The sequence below is a fragment of the Pogona vitticeps genome, chromosome 2 (assembly GCF_051106095.1).
Source record: "Pogona vitticeps strain Pit_001003342236 chromosome 2, PviZW2.1, whole genome shotgun sequence".
NCBI classification, from domain to species: Eukaryota; Metazoa; Chordata; class Lepidosauria; order Squamata; family Agamidae; genus Pogona; species Pogona vitticeps.
Window position 1 is genome coordinate 150424031 of NC_135784.1, and position 21979 is coordinate 150446009.

Consider the following 21979-nt stretch of genomic DNA (forward strand, 5'->3'; position numbering starts at 1 on the left):
GAAGATACAGTGCTCCCAAGAAGAGTTTGTGATGACGTAGCAAAATCATCAGAGGGTCCTGAGACTGCTTAAAAGCCCAACACATTGTATTTTGCATCAGCTTTATTGGTCTGTGATCCACTTCTCCAGATGCACAGAGGACAGTAGGCAGATGCTTATACAGACAAATGGAGGAAGGGAATGAAATGCAAATGGTCCAGGTTGGTGGTGGTGGTTAAGGGACCTTTAAAAGTCCTTAGGAGGTGGCAGGTGTATATTTTAATGGTGATAATTAAAAGTCATTCAAAGGGCATTGAGGAATAACAGGTACATCCAAGCACAGATGAGCAGATTGATCCATGAAAAGCAGAGAAAATTTCTACTGGGGCTATGCTTCATGCATCTGAAGGACAGTCCAGGGAAACTTAGGCCAAATAAAGCTTTTTAGCCTTTAAGGTGCCAAAAAGCTGTATGCCATTTTTGTTACAACAGACAACAAACTACCAAGGCAACCTTCATGGAAATGGTGCACAACTGAACACTGAAAATTAAAGGGGTTGTTCTGAGGCTTTTTCAGAGGGTCAGCCTGGAAGGTGCAAGGGTTGACTTTGCTAAGTGCCTTGGTGGAGCTAAGAGGGACTTTGTGGCATCTGTCAAAGCTTGTGAGAGTCAGCAGGAAGCGTGCTGACCAGATAGTGCTGCCTGGATCTGTCTCGCTATTTTTATATCTAGCAAATGCTGTGTCAGAGGACAGTATCCGGAGATGCTGAGCCTTCTGAAATACCAGCTGGCAGGGTGACAAAGTGGGCAGTTGCTCTCCGCCCAGCTGGAGACAAAGGAGGGGGCGTGTGTGAAGAACAGAACCCATGCCGGACCTTTGAGCTGCCATCCAAATGCCACCCTTTGGGGGAACTGTGTTAGAACGTTTAGTCACAGTGCGTCTGCTGAGCGCCAGCGGAGTTCTTGTTTTGCCATATTCAGTGAACTATTAAAATGACTCTTCTTTTTTCTCCCCTGCATCACACATACAAATCTTCCATCCATCAAGTCAGGTTGTGGATCAGTTTAGGCTGCAACCCTATAACTTCCAACCTAGGAATAAGCCCTAATAACTTTTAAGTGAGGAGTAAAATGATTTTTTAAAAAAAATCCACCTGGGTTTTAGGGTTTTAATTCTGCTTGGTTTTAAGGCTCTGTTTTAATCTTGCTACTTTTTGTCTTTGTGGTGTTTGTTCAGTGAACCCATCCAGGAGCTCTTGTTAAGGCCCAAACCTAGTATGCAAATACTGTAAAAAGGTAAAGGTAAAGGTTCCCCTTGACAATTTTTGCCCCAGACTCTAGGGGGCAGTGCTCATCCCCGTTTCCAAGCCATAGAGCCAGCGTTTTGTCCGAAGACAATCTTCCGTGGTCACATGGCCAGTGCGACTTAGACACGGAACGCTGTTACTTTTCCACTGAGGTGGTCCCTATTAATCTACTTGCATTTGCATGCTTTCGAACAGCTAGGTTGGCGGGAGCTGGGACAAGCGACGGGAGCTCACTTCGTCGCGTGGATTTGATCTTACGACTGCTTGGTCTTCTGACCCTGCAGCACAGGCTTCTGCGGTTTAGCCCGCAGCGCCACCACGTCCCTTAGTATGCAAATACCTTTATATAAAAAATTGAATAGAACCAACTAAGCAAGTGGAAGGTTGTGCTGCTTGCTTCTTGCCTTCTCTGGCTATCAAAAGTGGAAAGGAAAGGAAAGGAAAGGAGAGGGGAGGGGAGGGAAAAGAAAAGAAAATGAACTTGGGATCTAGCACAATACATCTCACAAGCCAGAACCAATATCAGTTTTATTGTCCTTCCTCATATTGGATTCCGGAATGGGTCTTCTTCTTAGTAATATAATTGTTCACATCTTTGCCAACGATTTACCTATCTGCAAGAATGAGATAGATCATCTGCCAGTTATCCTGGGCATTAAACTCAATGGTGGGCAACTTGTGGCCCTCCAGAGGTTGCTGGGCTGCGGCTTCCAGTCGTCCTCACCATGGGTTATGCTGGCCAGGATTCGTGGGAGCTGCAGCCTGGCGACCTCTGCAGGGCCACCGTTTCCCATCCCTGCCTTAATCTGAATGCAAAGGAAATCCAGGGCATCCTGTGCATCCTTCTCCAACATCAGTCCTTTAGCAACTTGAATTCACAACAAGCTCTCAAAAGTGTACCCGTGGATGCATTTAGGAAACTGCCAAACAGCAAGGCATTTTCTTTTTTTTAAAAAAAGTACATGTATATAATAATCAATTGAGATTATGGATGCTGTCCTCCTTCTGAGGAGCAGTCCCATACTATAGTCCGGAACAAAAAAAAAGGGAGGGAAAGGGTTTTTCTCCCTTAATGGCTTTTCCACAGGCTCAGAGGGCACAAAGACTGGAAGCAGTTTGCCATTTGAAATAATAATAACAACAGGAGTGTGTTTCTTGACTGAGCGGCTATTTTTAGCAAAGGCCCTTTTGCGGAGTACCCCAAGCCCTAATGGGGTTGCTAATGTATAGTTATTTCTGAGGAAGGAGCCATGGTGATTGGTTGCTCACCTTATTTGATGCTTATTCCCATCAGAAGCAAGCTTAGAACTGCTTAGGATCCACCCTCTGCCAAATGTTAAGAGAGGGGAAAGGCTCTGAGCCCCCCCCCCTTAAATCCCTCCCTCCCACCTCCATGTTCTTTCGGAAAGTGGAGAGGCTTCTGGTATCCCCAGGGCTTTGGCTGGCGTCTGAGAGCATCCATTAGCAGCCGCTCCGAACCTCCCCCCCCCCCCTTTCCAGGCTTTGTGTTTTCTTATTTATGAAGCCACTCTGAGGCAGCCAAATGGAAGGAAGGATTCCCTACATACACATACCTCCAACACCGCATCTCCCACTCTTCCAAGAGTGACTCACAATGTGGGGTGGGGGAGCAGGTGGGAGGGGAAGAGAGGAGTTGTGGATGAAGAAAAGACCTTTGAGAGAGGCTCCTCAACGGTTTATACCTTGAGGGTAGGATGGAGCTCCCATCCACCCATCCTCCCATAGGCACTGGGAAGGGACGCCAACGGAGGGAAGGAAAATTGGGAGATGGAAGGTTCTTTCTGGTTGGGGGTAATTCTTGAGTTGTCCAGTGGGGTGGGGACTGGGATCCTTCATTCTTGGGGTTCCAACAGTGGTACGTCCTTTTGTCTGCTTTCCCTAACTGGGTGACAGGTTTCAGATTTGGGGAGCCCATTTTATTTTCCACTAGAAGACTGAAGAGGTTCAGTGAGATTTAGAAACAAAATGGCAGCAGGGCGGAGTATTGTTGCTGTCCTGTGCTGTCCACTTACTTCTGACTTAGAATAAACAGAGTTATCCAGATCTATGAATTCTTTAAAGAAAGGCTCATCGGTGTCGGCCCCAGTGAGTTTTGATGGCTGAGCTGGGATTTGAACCAGGCCCCCTGCCTATTCCACCCCTACACCACACTGGCTTTCAGATTTGCCCCCCCCAGTACAGTCAATTATTTATTGCATCCTGTGAGTCATACACTAAAATATATAACAATCTATCTCTGAATTACTAGCAAAACTCTCTAAAACTAGCCAGCATCACTGAAGGAAAACCTGGTCTTTAAAGCAACCAGTCAGTATTCCAGTTTTGCAGAGGAGGAATACTGAAGCTGAAAAAACACAAAGCTAGACATGCCAGAGAGGTTCCCCCCCCCTTCTGCTATTTTATTTAACATCAGTAAAATATTGCCAGGCACAAACTCTTCAAAAAGACTAATAATCAACGAGAGATTTCAATCTACTTTATTTCCTGCTCCTGCTGTACAGAACAGATGGCTCTGTTGATTTCCCTTCGGTTCTACTCCGTCCCTTAAGGAGTCCCTTAAGCCATCTTCTGCTGTCCTCTGATCAGCTGAGAAGAAGGCAACACACCTTGCCCACTGAAAGATGATGCAAAGGTTTTGCTGGGGAAATTGTTGAATGGGCCAGGCAGTATCCTTCTGGGCTTTGTCTTACAAAGTGAGGCACAAGGAGATAGGTGTTGATAAATGGGGCATGGGGCTGGGGGGCAGGCAAGGTAAGTATTTTGCCTTCATCTTTTTTGGACAGAGTGTTTTCTTCCAGATGTTGTTGCTAGACACACTCCCATTCAACCCTCCTGGGTATGGAAGAGTGGTAACTAGTGACACTTGGAGGATCACACTTTGCTCACCACTATTTACTAGGGGCCGGAGGCCTGTTCTCTTTCCAGCAAGCTTTCTTCCCTTTGTGTTGATTAAATTCCAGCTTTCCTCCAAGCAGTAAGCGGAGCAGAAAGGGTTCTCTCCCATACGTTATTTCATCCTCACAACAAACCTGTGAGGTTGGCAGGTTGAGAGGGAAAGGGGTGACCCAGTGAGCTTCATGACTAGATGGATGGTTTCTGCACTAAGCATTTATTCAACGTTTTTATGCACCCATGGTACTGGCAACTTTTCCTAGTGGTGACCACATAATGCAAGGTTGAAATCAGTATCAACTGAATCAAAGATGAACAGACTTTCCGAGTTATTTTGCACTGCTGTATTTCCACATTTGCTCCATTACATGATCTGCTTATATCAATTCTAGTATTGTATTAACTCCAGCTGATCTTATGCTGTTTATGGGGTATGTGTGTGTTTCTCATTAGATGACTTTTCATTGTGGTTATAGTTCTGCTGGTGACCTTTCCGTTCCTCCGTGGTTCACTGCTACTCCCCACTGTTTGGTTTCTGCACAACAATCTTTCCTCTGATTCCTTCTTATGCTTCCACATGTTAATTTTAAATTCGTTAGAAGCTTGAGCCCTTCCCTGTTTGTAACAGCACTGCAGATATCAGCTGTTGCTTCATTTTGCTTTGTGCTTTATTTTTGAATATCCTTTGTGCTCAGGTACACGGGCACCTTATAATGTTGCAGAATATCAAAATATCTCATGTTCATTTCTCAATTCTGATATCAGAGTGTATACTTTGTAATTGTCTCCTGTTTGTTTTGTGGGAACACCAGGTCAGCAGCGCAAGCCAAGAACATCCCCCTTTGTATTATCAGAAGGAATCAAATGCAGTGTGCCACCCCTGAGGAACATGTCATCCAATTTCCTCCATGGACGTAAATGAAATGAACAGACATTAACAGTTGCATGCTCAGTACAGTGCAAAGCATTCCATGTGTCATGCTGACACATGTGCAGAATCAGTTTTATTTGAGGAAGAGTGGGTGGCACTAGCAACAATGTTGATTCCAAGCAAAGTCTCACACACCAAACAACTGCTATATAAGCAACAAAAAAGAAAAAGAAAACAAAAAGGGAGCGTTGTGATGCAGTGACAGAGGTACATAGGTGGCCATCCCCCTGAGTTGAAAGTGCTGCTGGTGAATCCAAGACTGGTGAAGAGAAAAACACCAACCATCCAGGATGAGTAGCCCTGGTTGGACTACACCCCACCCACCCCCAGCAACTCAGGCTTGCAACGTGGGTGCACTCCTGGATTCATCTCTGAGCCGCAGGTCTTGGCGGGAGCCAAGCGTGCATGCACACCATTAAACCTGGTGCTCCAGCTGCATCCATTCCTTGAGATGTCTGACCGGGCGACAACCAGATACATGCCTTCCTTACATACCGCTTGGACTCCTGAAATGTGTTTTATGTGGACTTATCTCTGAAGACGGCACAGAAACTTCAACTGGTTCAAAATGCTGCAGCCAGACTGCTGACTGGGGCCAGTTATCGGGAGCACACAAATCCCCCCCCCTTTCAACATTTTCACTGGCTGCCAGTCAGGACTCGATTCAAAGTGCTGGTTATGACCAGTAAAGGCCTGTACAGCTTAGGTCCAGGCTATGTGAATTATTCATTCATTCATTCATTCATTCATTCATTCATTCATTCATTCATTCATTCATTCATTCATTCATTCATTCATTCATTTTTTTATTTGATTATGTGTTTGTTTGTTTAAAACATTTCTATCCTCCCTTTCTCTCCAAAAGGTGGCTAAAGGAACATATCTCTCCAGATGAGCCTTGTCAGTTGCAAAGATTGCAGCAGAGGCCCTCCTCTCCGTTCCACTGCCTTTATAGGCACATCTGGTGGGAAAACGAGAGAGGGCTTCATCTGCAGCTGCTCCCACGTTGTGGAATACCCTTCCTTGGGAAGTGAGGTTAGCTTGTGGTGCAGTGGTTAACCCGCTGTGCTGTATCCAAAACTGTGCTCACGACACAGGGTTCAATCCCAGGTAGCCGGCTCAAGGTTGTCTCAGTCTTTCATCCTTCTGAGGTTGGTACCCAGCCTGCTGGGGGGAGAGCAATGTGTAGCCTGCGTAATTAACTTGTGAACCACCCAAAGAGTGCTTGAAGCACTATGGAGTGGTACTGTATATAACACCTCTTTCGAGTCCTTTCAATAACAGGACAAGACTCCTTTTCATATCTATCTATCTATCTATCTATCTATCTATCTATCTATCTATCTATCTATCTACCTACCTACCTACCTACCTACCTACCTACCTACCTACCTACCTACCTACCTACCTACCTACCTACCTACCTACCTACCTACCTATCTTTTGTATTTATTGTATTTATATCCCGCCTATCTGGTCAAACGACCACTCTAGGCAGCATATAGACTTTCAACAATCAAATGTGCCATGAACAGTTTTTATTTGGGCTGCTGTGCATCATTTCTAACTGTTTTAACAAATTGTTTTAACACTATTCTATGTTTAATTGTTTTTAATGTAATAATTTATCTTGTTTTTAGTCCAAACATTTAAAAAATAATTTGTCAGCTGCCTAGGGTCTCGCCTCTGGGAGGAAGACAGCATAAAATTGAAATGAAATGAAGAAATTAATTAATTAATAATAGGTCAAAATTGGAAGGCTTCTGGATAGTATGATAATGAGAGTGTGCTGTGAATATAAAGAGAGTTGGCAGGTGAAACAAGGCAGAGTTAGAGCACAGAAGATAGGCAGATGGGAAGGCCATAAGGGTTGGGAGCCAAATGTCAGGTCTTGTATAGACAGGCTGTACCATCAGTACCTATTACATCCAGCAACAATTACCCTCATTCATCTAGACATAAAAACCAGTGTTGGTTGTTGTGGGTTTTTCGAGCTCTTTGGCCGTGTTCTGAAGGTTGTTCTTCCTGACATTTCACCAGTCTCTGTGGCCGGCATCTTCAGAAGACAGCACAGAGCATGGACAGAGTTTCTACGACAATCCTCTGAGGATGCCGGCCGCAGAGACTGGCGAAACATCAGGAAGAACAACCTTCAGAACACGGCCAAAGAGCCCGAAAAACCCACAACAACCATCGGATCCCGGCTGTGAAAGCCTTCAAGAATACACTGGGATGATTGTTTACAAATGTTTCAAATCTGGAACAAAAAACCAGGCGCATGCCGGAGCTCACCTCTCGTAGCAACAACACTGTGCAGATGAGATATTATTCTGATGTTCCAATCTCTCCCCAATTGGGTGCCTTGTACAGGTTTAGGATTTCAACTCCCAATGTTTCCATATAATGGGCCACATTAACTGAAGGTTAGGGTTAGGGTTGATGACGTTTTTGGTGCCACGTCAAAAACCTTCCTGTTCCAGAAGGTTTTTAATTTAAATAATATCAATTGTGGGTCCTGATGGCAATTATTAGAGCGCTGTATTTTTAATTATATTTTAATTGTTTTATCTTTTTATCTTTTTGTTGTATTCAAATTGTTGTAAGCTGCCCAGAAACCTTTGGGTAGTGTGGGTGGCATATAAGTTAAACAAACAAACAAACAAACAAACAAACGAACAAACAAACGAACAAACGAACGAACGGAGTGAGCAAATAAATAAATAAATAAATAAATAAATAAATAAATAAATAAATAAATAAATAAATATTGCAGTTCAAAATATTTGGCAACACCAGGCTAGGAAGGCCTCCTCTAATCCCATTTCCCTGAAACTAGTGCTTTCTGGATGTGTTGGACTACGAGGCCCATCCTTCCCAACATGCTATTCTGCTATGATGGCAGTTGCAGTGCAATACGTCTGGCAAAACAAGGTTAAGGGAGATTACTCTCAATATCCATGTGCCATATGAAAAAGTGGGAGACAGCTACGGAAAGCAGTTCCTGCATCTTGAATCCCCCAGATTCTGAATGTTGCATCCTGCCCTGATTTCCTCCAGATAATCAAGTTTTTTTTCTTGTTCTGAAGCAGCATGGAGGCATCTGTGTATGTAGAAAAGGCAGTTTCCAGCATTTGTCTCATTTTACAGTGGCCAAGAAACGGGGCACAAGGAAGTGATAATTTTGTCATAGGATGTGACCTGATTTATAGTGACTGAGATTACTTGGGGCAAGCAATAGCCTGAGCCTTCACCATTCTCTGCATATATCCGTTTACTTACAGTTTCCCTAGCAAAAGTGAATGCCTGCTATTCCTTGAAGGAAAGCACTGCACTTGGGAGAAAAGGAACTTGCTGGATAGCTCAGTGATTTAGGTACAGTATCTGGTTGTAGAGCCAGAGGTTGGGAGTTCAGTTTTCCAGTGTGCCTCCTTGACAGTGGCTAGACTTGAGGATCCATAAAGCCCCTTCCAGCTCTGCAGTTTAAAGATGGTGATGGTGAACTACAAGGATAGCCTGAGAGGAAATGTTGCCAGCAAAAGGAATGGTGAAGGCAGAGGAAGCAAGAATTGATGGTGAAAGGAACCAGTGCTTATGCAACAGGGGAAGAAGCAAGGTTACAAAAGGGTTGCGGCATGAAGAGCTTGGGGAACTTTATGTCTTGCTTGTGAAGTTTCAAGATGTATTTGGCCAGCCCATGCTGCTTCCTTCAGAGAGACATTTGCTCTGATGGTCTAGCCAGCAGGGGTCTTCTTAAGACAAGCATGGACTGGCCCTCCAGATGTGGCTGGACTGCAACTGCCATCAGCTCTAGGCAAGGGTGAGGGGATGATGGCAGTTGCTGTCTAGCAATTTCTGGAGGACTCCCTTGGCCTACTCCAATGTTAAGTAAACAGGATATTAGAGAGGCATGGAATGAGGAGCAGGTGACAGAAAAGCCATGGGAATATTTTCAGTGAGGAGGGGGCTATAAGGCCATTGAGTCCAACCCCCTGCTCAAGGCAGGAATCCAAATCAAAGCAGATCTGGCAGATAGTTGGCCAATTTTCTCTCGAAGGCCTTCAGTGTTGGAACACTTGCCACCTCCAGAGGCAATTGGTTCCATTGTTGTACTGCTCTAATAGTTAAGAAATTTTTCCTGATAAAGAAAAGGGATAAAACTATAAGGAAAGCCCAGGAGGATCAGATATGAGTAGGGGTTCATTTAGATTTAGAACAACACACTGTTTCTTTGCCTAGTATCTGGGAAGCCCGGAATAACTCACAGAAGAGGTGGAATGAAAAAAAAAAGTGTAGAGTAGGAGGGTTGATACCCAGCCTTCCTTTCCATGTCAGATATTTCAAAAGTTGTTTTACATACAAGGATGCTTGGAGCTTCTATCCTCTGAGCACACTGAACTTCTAGGATGTAAGAATTGGACAGTGTTACAATGCAAATCAAAAGCAATGCTAGCCTAGAAAGATTAATAACTGGGACAGGAAGAAAGCTACTCCCATCTTTATAATCTGATTGGTGTCCCCTCAATGGGCATGATTCTTGATGGGTGTGCTCTTCCACATTCTGGTCCTATTGGGGATGACTCAGTGGTGCCCATCCAGGCCTAGAAAACAAACCCTGGCAAGGTGTGATGGGTAGATTACATATACTAGCAAGGCGACAGAAATTGTTTGTGGAATGGCAGAAACCAAGAAGACTTGGGCCATCTGTTGGGTGGCTGGTTGGTTGGTTGCTGTCTCATAAAAGTGAAGGCTATCAGAACCAGTGGGATCCCCAAGACGTGTTGAGGTTTTAGTGGGTTTACTTTCTATCTCAATCACTGGAGCGGAAGTGAGCTACACTTTACTAAAACATGTTATTCCATAGATCAGGACCCATGTGCAAAACCCCTGTGGGTTCTATCACCAGGATGTAAGAATTATTCTCACAAAAGCCCATCTTAGCATAAGCTGTGGACGGAGAAATTCTGCTCCTTCCGATGGTACTGGATTGCCCCATTGCACCTCCTACTAGCCTTTGTCAACAACAATAGGGGGGCTTGTGGGAACTGCAGTACAGCACTGCCTGGTGGCCTGCACATTCTCTGCCATGAAGCTGTGCATAAGCTGGTGTGATGTGCAAACCGCTGGTGCACTGCTATCCTACATGGGCCTGTGAGCTCGCTGGCCTTCTGTGCCCAAGGCTGAAAGAGGATGGGTCCCGCAGCCAGCCTCTTGTGAGGCACACACTGTCCCATGAGGGCCCACACGCCAATGGAGTGCTTGTGCCCGGTGCCACAAGAGACTCATGTACGAGGGAACTTTTCATGCTCATGCACCACTGCACCATTTGCTTGTGCCCCTGAGCCTGCGGGCTGCTTGCTCACCCCCATCCCGTGAGAGTCCGTGTGGGCTGGGCTTCCCGTCTGCCCTGTGAGCTGGGCTGGGTTCATGAGGAAGCAAGGAAAGGAGGGAGGGAGGGAGGGAGGGAGGGGGTGGGAGGTAGCCAGTCGGTGTCCGCTCTCCTCCAGCAAAGCAGACACTCTGCATGTCTCTCTCCAACTCCAGTGTCTTCCTCCTCAACGAGGTAATGTGGCATCATCCTTGTCTCATGGGGTAGGGTGGGGAAGCGAAGAGGAATGCTGGTGGCGGGGATGTTATAATCCAGAGAGTGGGCCCAGGTGGCAGAATGGCAAACGGCAGCGGCATGGAAAAGTGAGGGCAAGGCAGGAAGGTCCTGGGTTGGGCTCTCCAGCTAGCCAGAGCTGTCAAGAGGAGTTAAGACCAGATTTGCCAGGAGACTGACGAGTGTGTCAGACATCATGACTCAGGGCATGAAAGACACAAAGTAGATGGGTCTACCGCGCATCGTGGGGCTGGCCTAAGCCATTTTGCTGCCTGAAGCAAAGCACCAAATGGCACCCTGCTGCCCACCCCACGTGCAGAAGCTAGCTCGACTGGCACATTGTTTTTACTTTAGCACTGGAACAGGACTATCTCCTCCTCTTCCTCCTCCTCCTCCTCCTCTCTGCCTAAGGCAGCAGACAGGACCTCCTAAACTAATCTGCTGCTCAGGCACAGTGGAGGAGGAGGAGGAGGAGGAGGAGGAGACAGTCGGCGGCCCAGGAAGAATAGTGGGTTGGGTGCTGGTGTCCGCCAGCAGCAGCTGCATGGTGTGGTCACTTTTCCTAACAGTAGGGCCAACCTTGAGAGCGTTGCCTTTTCCACTAGTTGCCTCTTTCCATTTCTGACCGACGTCCAAGGATTATGCCCTAAACTTCCCATTGGCTAGGGTCAAAAAGCTCAAGGCAGGAGGAGTTCCCCACAGGGCAACTCTTTTGGCTGCACCGCCTCTAGTCCGTCTTTCTAAATTCTTCCTCTGAGGACCACTGCTCTCTGGCTGGCTGAGTGCTCTTCAGTGCTTTATGCCTTTCGGTTCCCTCACCCTCACCCCAAGCTAAGATAGCCCCCTTGCTCGTAGCGCCCCCTGCAGGGCTGGGGCTAATGTGTGGCTCCTCCACAAATAAGGGCAGCCTTAACAGTCCACACAGGGGGCTTCTCCCCAGCTGGGGGGGGGCTCATCTACCTCATTCGCCCTTTCAAATCCAGCTGCTCTTTCATGCTGTAATAAGCATGAAGTTGGTATTCATTGATGCCAAAAATCCCCATCTGGGTGGGCCTAGAACTAGCTAGGGCCTGAAACTATGGGACATCTGAATAATCATCTATTCAGTGATTAAGCAAACCAACCCAAGGTCAAGTCTTAGAATAATTCCCAACAATGGAGACCAAACCCCAATAATTTTGGTCTCTCAGCCGAGGGAACATGATCTTCCAAGGGTGGAGGTGGGTGTGTGGGTGGGGAACAGCCAGCCAGGCAAATTGCAGCCAGAAGTGGGAAGGATAGTGGGGAGGGGGGAGAGAGAGAAAAGGTGGAGATGGGGGGAACGGAGTAATAGATATATGAAGATCTTCCTAATTCCCTATAAAAAAAAGATATCGGGGATCCTACATTTGTAAATATAATTCTCCGGTCTGAGCGGGGAAGTCTTCTTACTTGATTCCGACTGTGTGAAGAGTGGAAGCTCTCTGTCAGTGGAAATATACTCTGTACACGCTCTGGAATCCATTTCTGTAGTCTGACTTTATCTGCTCCCGCGCCGAGCCCCGGCCTAGACCACAGATTCCGGGGCTTGCTGAAAGAAGCGCTCAAAGCAGAAAGGCGGCCACGGGGGCGGCGGCGGCGGGGGGGGGGGGAGCTGGCGATGAGATGAACAGCTTTCCATTCCAGACCATCTCCAGTCTCCTGGATCTCTCATGTGCCTCTCACATCCCTCCCATTTCGCATTTCTCCGGGATGAGCATCTGGGAGATTTGCAATCGAAAACGAGCGGGGAGCGAACTGGATCGTTTGCTGCAGCTGCTCTCCCTCCATCCCCAATCCAGAAATCCTCCGCCCTGCGAGAGGATCAGAGATGAGAAGTGGGGAGGTCGAGAGGGTTGGGAGCAGGAGTCGGAGGCTGGGGAAAGCTGGGGTGGGGGTGGGGGTGGGCGGGAAAAAAGGAGGAGGAGGAGGAGGAGGAGGAGGAGGGCCAGCACGGCCTCCACCGTCGGAAGCTCGCTGTCTTGCTGGCTGCTTTTGCTGGGCGCATCCCCCTCCCTCTAATGTGATTATATAGCGCCTGGCACGTCCCGAAGTCCATTATCTGAACAGCGCGTAGTGGGAGGAGGGGAGGCGAAAGGGACGCGCGGCGGCGCGCACAGAGAGAGATCGGGAGGAAGAGGAGAGAGAGAGAGAGAGAGAGAGAGAGAGAGAGCAGAGTGGGGGGGGGGGAAAGGGAGATAGAGAGAGAAGGCAGGAGAGAGAGAAGGCAGGAGAGAGATTGGGAGCCAGATCGAGGAAGGCGCTAAGAAGCGGCGCGGTGGGGGCAGCAGCGGGGGCGGGGGGCGCCTCCCTCCCTGCCTCCCTCCTTCCCAGCTGGCACCGCATTCCGGGCCCCGCCGGCCGGTCGGCTCCCTCCCCGTCCGTCTATGTCTTTTTCTGACTCCAGCGCAACCTTCCTGCTCAACGAGGTAACTTAACAGGCACCGCGCAGCCGCCGCCGCCGCCGCCGCCGCCTCCCACCACGCCGATCTCGCCCCCCCACTTGCCTTCCCCGCCCCATTCCTTCCTTCCCGTCTGTCTTCTTCTCTCTCTCTCTTCCACGTATCTCACCCACCCACCGACCCAACACGCGGGCCGATCCTCGGTCTCTTGTCCTACCGGTCCCCTCTAGACCTCGCCCGCCCGTCCGCCCGCCTCCCTTGCAGTTCGGGCAGAGATACTAGTCATCCTGGGCAAGCGAGAGGGTGGGGAGAAGAAGCCATGGGGCGAGAGAGGGAGAGGCGAGGCGAGTCAGAGACAGACAGCGGTGCATCTTTTCAGCCCTCCGATAACACCCCCGCCCACCCGTATTCCCCGGTTGTGTAGATGCATTTTTTAGTCCTCATTTTGTGGGGTCGGGGGGTCATGTTAGGTACCACCCTAGCTTGCAAAGTCCGATGTTATAGAAAACCAACTAGCCCAGGTGTAAAGAATAAGATGGGCATCTTCCCCCACTTCAGCTAGCAAACCGGGGGGGGGGGGCAAGGCAGCCAGGGGAGCGAGGGTTGGGCGGAGGTTGGCCAGGGCCAGCAGCTCTGGCACCCAGCGAAGGGAGGCATATGGAGACGGAGCTGGGGTGGGGGAGGGGAGGGGAGGGACTGCGCGGGGTGGGGGGGGTGGGGGAAATCCCCATCTGGCCCCATTTCCTGCTCAGCCTTGCCACCATCCCGCGTACCCGGCAATATATATACTATATATTTAGGAGGAAGGTCCAAATCAGCGGGAAGCACCCGGTCCCAGCGGTGGAGGTGGAGAGGGTCCTGGGATATAAAGCATCAGGAGGGCCACTGGCAGAGCGAATAAGTTGTGGAAAGGGGTGTGTGTAGCTAGGAAGAATGTTTTGGGGGAAAGAGACGGAAAGAAGGAGGTCTGTGGGAGAATGTTGCTCAGGATTACCAGGGATTACAGAATGCCACTCAGGGGTCACTGTGGACTAGTTAACTGATGGTGAGAGTAGGCCCTTCAGGCTAGGATCAAAGCTGCTGCCAACCTGAACTGGTAAAGTGGAGCAGCTCAGGAGTTCTCACTTTCTTCCGCTTTGATTGGCATCTCACCCCCTCCGCCCCACAGCTCCCCTGTGGGTGTCCCTAAGAGTCAAGTCTTTCCTGCCTTCCTGGAGTGGATTGTCTTTATTGCCTCTTGAGATCTGCTGGGCGGGGGGGGGGCAAAAGTTGTTCAACTTGCACCCTCCTCCTGTCCTTCTCCAGTGGGATTGCCCCAGAGTCCTGAATGTCCTCTTCCTGTGGGTATTTGCTCCTCCATCTCTCTCGCGTTGCCACCATCCTTTTATTTCCTTTCTGCTGTTTGCACCACGCCCCCTTAGCTGCCCCCCCCCAAATCCTTTTCCTGTTGCTCCAGGTAGCAGGGATTGCCCCAGAGGGATGTGTCATATAGTCCAGGAGCTGCTGTTGGCTTCCTCCCTCTGTCCCTCCCTCCTTCCCTTCCTCTCTCCCTCCCTCCTTCCCTTCCTGCTTATATCTTTGTGCCTGCCCCCAGGGGAGGAGGGCTGGTGGGTGGGCGCTATTGTTTCCCCCCCCCTCCCAGTTGCTGCCGAAGGGAAGAAGAGCCAGAGCATCTACCAGGGTGGGGAATCTGATAAGGAGCAGATCTCTAAGGAGCAGCGCGCTCTCCCGCTTTGTCTGCCCGTCTGCTGCCCCTGGACCCAGCTTGGGCTACTGGCTGGGTGTGAATTTGGACCCCTATCCCATTGGAGGAGAAGCCACCTCCCTCCCGTCTTCCCCTTCTGGCCCTGGTTCCTGAACGCTTCTTTCTTTTTTTCCCCCATGTATGACGACTCCTATCTCCATGGATTCGAAGACTCCGAGGAGGTGGTGAGTCGACAGGCTGGCAAAGAAAAGAAGGGGCTATTTTAAGCCTGGGAAATGCCCACCTTCAAAGAACCTGGCACCTTCCTCGTTCACTGATCTAAGGGCGGGTTAAGGGTAGGGGAGCCCCGGGGTTATTCGGAGAGTGTTGGAAAGTTGGGGGGCAGAGGATCCTTGGGGGGGTGACAGGGGAGGGGAGGGGTGGGGTGGTTTTGAGTGAGGACTGAACAATTCTTCACGGCCCATTCTGAGCCGGTCCAAAGCGTCATTGCTGTAGGAGCAATAAGTCCTCCTACTGGGGCACCTGTGGTAGTGGTCAAGAGGCTGCTGTATTGGGATTCTGTTTTGATTGTGTGGCTTTGAATAGTTAGGGACTTAAAACCCTTCCAGGTACAGGGAAAGAGAATACCTCTGGGTAGACTGGTTTCTTGATTTGGACTGGGTGGAAAGTGTTTCCTGGCCTTCTGGGGAAATCAGGCACTTTCATCCAGTAGCTCCCCCTGCTGGCTGGGGAGTGCAGTGCATGTGGGGCCATCAGCTAAGAAGGGCCGAGGGCACAGAGCAGACCCTTGCCAAGCTCCCGTGCGGTAGTTACTTCTCCTGTGTAGAGCAGGAGCAAAGGAGAGAGGGCGAATGCAACCCATGATATTTGGGCAGCCCAGTTGTGAGAAGGGCTTGGAGGCAGATTCTGGGCTAGATGATAGCCTCCTACGCTGTTTGGGAAAGAAGGGGTGGAGAATGTGTCAGTCTCCCTTGAAGTGGGATCCCAAAAATAGTTTCCATACTGAAAGAGGAGGTGCTGTCTTTTTTATACAGGCGTTTGAGCTCCAGAGAGGAGCTGCATAAATTCTGGGTGGAAAGTTTACAGGGTTATGAAACTAGACACCAAGGTGTGATTGGTGGTCAGAGGTGTGTGTGTGTGGGGGGGGGGGGTCAGTGGAGAGGAAGAGAGGGCATATGGCTGTGGAAACCAAGAAGTCACTTCATCAGCTCTGGGCTGAACTTCTTTGTCAATCTCGGTAGGAGCCCATCCATAATAAGTTGGATGTGGGTCTCCTGTTGTGATGCCAGATCAGTTCTTTTCATGCCCAGACTTGGGACTTCCTGCTCACCTGGCTGGGGTCAGGCATCCCCAGCAGACACAGCTGCTATGCTTTGAAATGAATAGGCAGGTGCCCAGCAGGAGGAGACAGAGGGAGATCAGATGACATGATGGAACTGGGCTGTGGGGTGCCCTGGCATTTCTCAGAACATCTGCCTGAACTGGAGGGGGGGGATGGCAGATTGAGATGGGGAGGGAGGGAGAAAGAAACAGAGGCCCCCTGCATGCTGTAAATGTGTTGCTTCATCCATTCTTCTACTCTCTGTTTCTAGCACCTCTTACCTAAGCCATAACACTTCTTAAAGTCTATAACAGGGTACACTTTCCATTACCATCCCTTCTCATCCATTGCCACCTCTTTTCTCAGTGTCTGTTGATGATGTCCCATATGCAGATGGGAGAAAAAGGGAAGGACTTTTTTAAAATAATCTGTGCTCATCCAGAGGTGTTGCGCAACAAGCCCCAGTGTCCCCAGTGCTGGTTGAGGATGATAGGGGTTGCAGTTCAACAGTTCTGAAGGGATGCAAGTCTGCCTTCTTTCCCATGATGCAGAAAGATATCTCAGATGTGCAAGCGTTGGTTTCGGGTATCGTGGCAACCTGGTTTACTTTATTTCCAGTCCTGGTTCTTGGTATTTAGGTTTGTTTGCTTATGTATAATTCTATTTTTGATCTGCCTTTTCCTCCTAAGAAGCTCAAGGCGCAGGTGTATACACTAGCTCTCTTTCCCACCCATTCTGTCTCTCCAAGAATCTAAGCCTGGGAGGGAGGGATGTTAGGTTAAGTAAGGATTATTGCTCCTGAGTCTCCCAGTGTGCCCAGTAGGCTACATTGGGAGTTGAGCTGGGCCTCACCTCTTACTAGGTGGGAAACATGAAGCGCGTCGGAAATAAATGGATGGCAAGGCCCATCAGCCTCAGCCAGCAAATATAAAGGTAAAGAATGCTAGGAGGTCCCACAACCACAACAGGTTTTATTGGGGGGGTGAGAGGGATGATGGATCCGAAACCTGACAAATAGCAATATGAACTGAAATCTAAAGTGGGGTGTAGGGGAGAAAGAGAAGGTTAGAACAAAGATTAGAATGAAGGCCATCCTTGGTCTTCAAGAGATTCTGAATTCACCCACTGAAATTAGTAAGTCAAAACACATGGAGAAGAGGTTTCAGTTTCTTATCTCTTCATGTTGATGATAAGAAGGCAAATGGATCAGCTTACCATAAACTACAGTTCCCATTATCCCCAGCCATTATGGCCATGGTATGGTCATATTGTGCTTACAGTATGTTTTCTGCCCCTGAGGACCTTCTTTCTGTTTTCCAAATGCATGGCCTTATGTCCCCAGTTAATCTCCCTCCCAGGGAGGTGCTCAGAAAATCCCCATGCAGAAATGCACATTTGTCCGGTGTTCGCCTTTCTCCCTCCCCCTCTATCCATCTCTTCCCCCCCACCCCAAATCAGGACAGGCAGAAGGGGCATCTTGGCTTTACCAATCCATCTCTTAAGCCACAAGGCCCCTCTTCCTTCCCCTATAGCATTCCGGAGGGGAGGGGAGGGTTAGGCATCTGGTTCACACTATGTCCCTTCCTTCTGGCAGTCTCCTAGGAAGTGAGGAGCATGCTTTTGTGTGGGCACGTTCCTCTCCTTCAAAGAGGGAAAGAGAAGAAGAGAAGCCTTGCTGAGGATGACAGATAGTGGCCAGTGAGACAGCTGAGGTTGGAAGGAAGCATAGGGCCAGTGGCAAAGCTTTTTGTTGGGAAGAAGAGGGATAGCAGTTTGCTCCTCATTGACAGCTTGGGTCTTAAGTGCTTTGGCTGAGATTCATTTTTGGGGTGGGGGTGGGGGAGAGCCTATAGCTGCAGCTGTGACAACACAGCTCAGGCCACATACTCTTTCGCCATGGGGGAGGGGGCATTTTAAAAGATTTTCCATTAGTGTCTTCCAAGTCCGGTTCTCTTCGGGCTGTCCATACAAAGCCAGCCATCCTGGTATGGGCAAAGCTTGTCTTCTGCCTTCCCTGTCCACCCTAAGTCCAGTGAGAAGGTAAGGACAGGGCTCGCTTTCCTTTCAGGCAACCAACAGGGCTGCCCTGGAACCTGTTTCCAGAAGCAGGAAAGAGAGGAAGTGCCTTTCTCTCACTTCTGCCAAGTAGGCCCAGGCATTCCCAGGGGATGTGACTGCCTCCCAAAAGCAGTGGTATTTTGGGGGCAAAAGATGTGGATTCCAGTTGCAACTGCACAACTTTGGCCCTTTGCTTCTTCATTTATTAAAAAAGGAAGGACAAAGTCTCCTCTTCTTGCCTTCCTATCCTCTTCCCCATTTTTCCCCATTTTAAAAATGTGACTAGAGATCAAATGATCTTTGCTGTATGTATTGTGTTTTATTGCACATTCTCCATTCCTCTTCCTTTCCCCCAGCATGAGAAAATCCAGAGCCCAGTCTGTATTTTTTTTTTTTGGAGGAAACAGCATTGGAGTTTTAATTGTGACAATTGTCATTGTCATCATCAATATCCTGTATTTATAACACATGAACATTCACAAAGGAAAAGTGCTTAAAGAAACATTTTCATTTTAAAAAATTAGAAAAAAGGTCATGTAGTCCCCCCAAGCAATACAAATTCAGGAGCAGACAATACCTTAACTAGACCACTTAATAATAACAACAACCAACCAAACAGCTAGCTTTCCACGGTAATCTCTCTTCCTCAGCCTAGGCACCAAGATCTTGTGAACAGTTTAGAAAGAATTATATATAAGAGCCCTAAAGTTTCAAGGCAGTTCTTAAGATGAGTTCAGAGGCAATCTGCAAAGGGCTTGTGTGTGTGTGGAGGAGGGAGATCAAGTGTGGTTTCAGGCTCCTGCCCAGGCAGCAGTTGTTTGGAATTTACCTCCCAAAGCACCTGAAGTCTGGGGAGAAAAACAAGCTGTACCCCTGCAACTAAAGGTGCTCAGTACCCAAAATCAGTGAAGTTACTGTACTTTGACACCTGGGAGAGAAAACACCATAAGGGCCTCTTCCTATCCATGACAGTAGAAATGAAATAAGCTGAATAGTGTATAGCAGGAGGGGGGATTTCTCTGACATTCCACATTTTCCCTGCAACCTATGTTTGAGCATATAAACAAGTTCAAACATGTTTATGAGTAATCTGGCCTTTCTCACCAGATTACTCCTAAGCATGTTCACACCCACCCATAAACATAGCTTGGGGGGGGGGGAATGGCATGTCATAGAAATCCTCCCTTAAATTATCTATCACTAATGACACAATCAGCCCTGTGTTATTCAGCTGTCCTGCCAGAGCTTCCTTTCATGTGTGTGCACCAAACTGGTGACACCTTTAAAATAAATAAATGAATGTAGCATGAGAAGGCTGTGCTTTCAAGTGGAGGAGTGATGGTGCAAGAAACTGCTTACCTTCTCTTTCATCACCAACTATTTCTCCCTCTCTCTTTTCAAAATCATCTCATCTGAAAGGAAAGGAGACAGTGGAAAGTGGATTAAGCTACCTCCCCCCATCGTTCTTCTTGCATTCAGAATTACAGCCTCCCCAAATTGCTTTTAATTGTAAAGAGGAACAAAATCTGCCAGGGTTTTCTGATATGCATTAGCATGTAAAGTATGGCTTGCCACTCAGAAAGAACTGGTTTGAACCCTGACCTGGAGGCTGGTGCCATTCACATGGTGGATTGTTTGGAACAGCAATTACAGTATCTGTTCTTCTTCCTCTAAGGATTTGGAAGCCAACCAACTCAAAACAGGGCTTTGAATCAGAGGACAGTTTAGCTCACAGTCATCTCTTGCAGGCTTGGGAAGAGGATATATAGATCACATTTTTGGAATCTCCAAATATAAATACAAAATTAGAACTTGGATTTTTTAAAATTTTAACCTTTTTTTGGAAAAAGTAATTTGGTACTCACTGCCTATTATTTTTACAAAGAAAATGTTACTGTTACTCACTATTGGTTAACATAATGTATTAGTAAAGCATTGGTACCATGCTACTTCCAGGGTTTTAGCAGCAACAAGTAAATGCAATAATTTTTACCATCATTTAAAAAAACATATTATCCTTTGTTAATCCCAAAAAGGATTGTGTGACCAGTAATATTGTTGCTTGTAATGTACAACTTCCAGCCTCTTTCCCAAAAATCAATTATATCAGGGTCGTATAAGAAGAGGAGGAATGCAAGCAGGTCATAACATTCCCTTTTTGCTCGTGGTAGCATCTATTCCCTCTGGACATTCTGCTGTCTTTTGTTAATTCTGAAAGAATGCCTTTACAGCTTTTGTTACTGCAGTGGTGGACAGCTTTTATTAACCCAGGCAACGAAAATTTGCAATGTACTCCATTCCCACATTAGATTCTGGAACACATTTTCAACAGCATATATATCCTAAGAGTACAGTATATCAAGCTTCCAGAGAGCTTCATCTCCAACCTCGTTCCACTAGCCAGCTTATCTAGGAACAGGTTGCATCCCCTCCATGCCTTTGGCCAACTCTTACCTGTCTCCCTTCTCTGGATCTCTTGCTTCCCATGCTCCCATTTGATCACAAATCTATCTCAGTCTATTGCTATTGCAATTTGTATATCATTTGCTGTGTCTCTCATGTTCAGACTTTGAGCATCATCACTTGCTTTCTCCAGATGGCATTATTTGGGCATAAGCAGGAAGTATCCACATTTTGGGTGGCAAGGGCAGCCAGTGATTCAAGTGGCCGTGGGGGGATGGGAGTGTTAGACCACACTTGCTGTGGTAGGATGAGGATCCCTGCCCCTAGATCATGGACCACCAGCATCTCCAAGATAGTTCAATAAGAGCTGGGCATGTTTGCTAGCTGTAAAATGCAAGCTGGCTCTTGTAGCAGAAACTGCAAAACTGGAGTTCAGCTACAACGGGGTGTCTGGAATATGGAACAAAATCACTGCAATGTGTTATGGCAGGTCCCACTTGTAACACTGATTCCCTATTTTTCTTTCATCATGGAACTCAAGATGGCCTATGTGGACTCCAGCATCCAAACCAAGAGCAGTGCAGTTGTTGCTCTGTCAGCATAGTACACCACACAGTACGTTTTTAGATTGTGGGCTGGGATCTTTTTCCAATCCTTCCTTTCTTCCTTATAACATTATAGGTAAAAACAAAATAAAAATAAAAGAACAAATAAAAGAGACAAAATCATGGTGGCACCTTAAAGACTGTTATATTTTAATGTGAGCTTTTGTGGACAAGTCCACCCCGTTTTTGTCTTTTTTTTTTGTTTGTTGTTTTATTTTTATTTTGTTTTTGACCTATCATGCTTGTACCTCTGCTACAACTACAGTACAATGATGAAAGGCACTGGATTTAGCCAAATAAGAGTAGAGATGTCTGAGGAAATGGACTTGTCCACAAAAGTGCGCATTAAAATATAACAGGTAGTCTTTAAGATGCCATCACATTTTTGTCTATTTTATTCTTTTATTTTTATTTAACCCCCCCCCCCCAAAAAGATTCTCTGTACCTCCTCCTCCAGTCAGTGAGCCGACTGAATATGAATGGCTGGGCATTACAGAGGGGGAAAAAACAGGTTCACCTGTGGAAATGTTCCTAGCAGTACTCGTTCAGTGATAATGCTAGCTCTGAAAAATGCCCCCCCTTTCTGTGGGAAAGGGGTACAGAAAGGTTTCATCTAAGGTTGGATTTATGCGTAGAACTTCTTTTAGAATACAGTATCATTTGCCAGACGCACAGAGAGGGAAGTCCTACATGACAGTGGAGAGATATGGATTGGAAGGGGGACTCCTTCTGCCACTG

The 21979-nt window shown here is 47.6% G+C and overlaps 1 protein-coding gene and 1 long non-coding RNA gene across 3 annotated transcripts in view; one reads left to right on the forward strand and one right to left on the reverse strand.

Annotated features, from left to right (window-relative positions):
- Positions 1-21979, reverse strand: part of LOC140704604 (uncharacterized) — a 48103-nt gene that overhangs the window by 24162 nt on the left and 1962 nt on the right. The window contains exon 2 of the long non-coding RNA XR_012083911.2: positions 19593-19645. This is a non-coding gene — a long non-coding RNA (uncharacterized LOC140704604). The remainder of the gene's footprint in view (positions 1-19592; positions 19646-21979) is intronic.
- Positions 10617-21979, forward strand: part of CACNB3 (calcium voltage-gated channel auxiliary subunit beta 3) — a 42483-nt gene continuing 31120 nt past the window's right edge. Inside the window, exon 1 of one of the 2 annotated variants that reach the window (XM_020785698.3) lies at positions 10617-10690. In XM_020785698.3, coding sequence (XP_020641357.2) covers positions 10652-10690 — 39 coding nt within the window. In that variant the 5' untranslated portion in view covers positions 10617-10651. Of the gene's footprint in view, positions 10691-12679; positions 13177-21979 lie in introns of those variants that run through there. The other variant, XM_072990846.2, reaches the window with a different exon arrangement.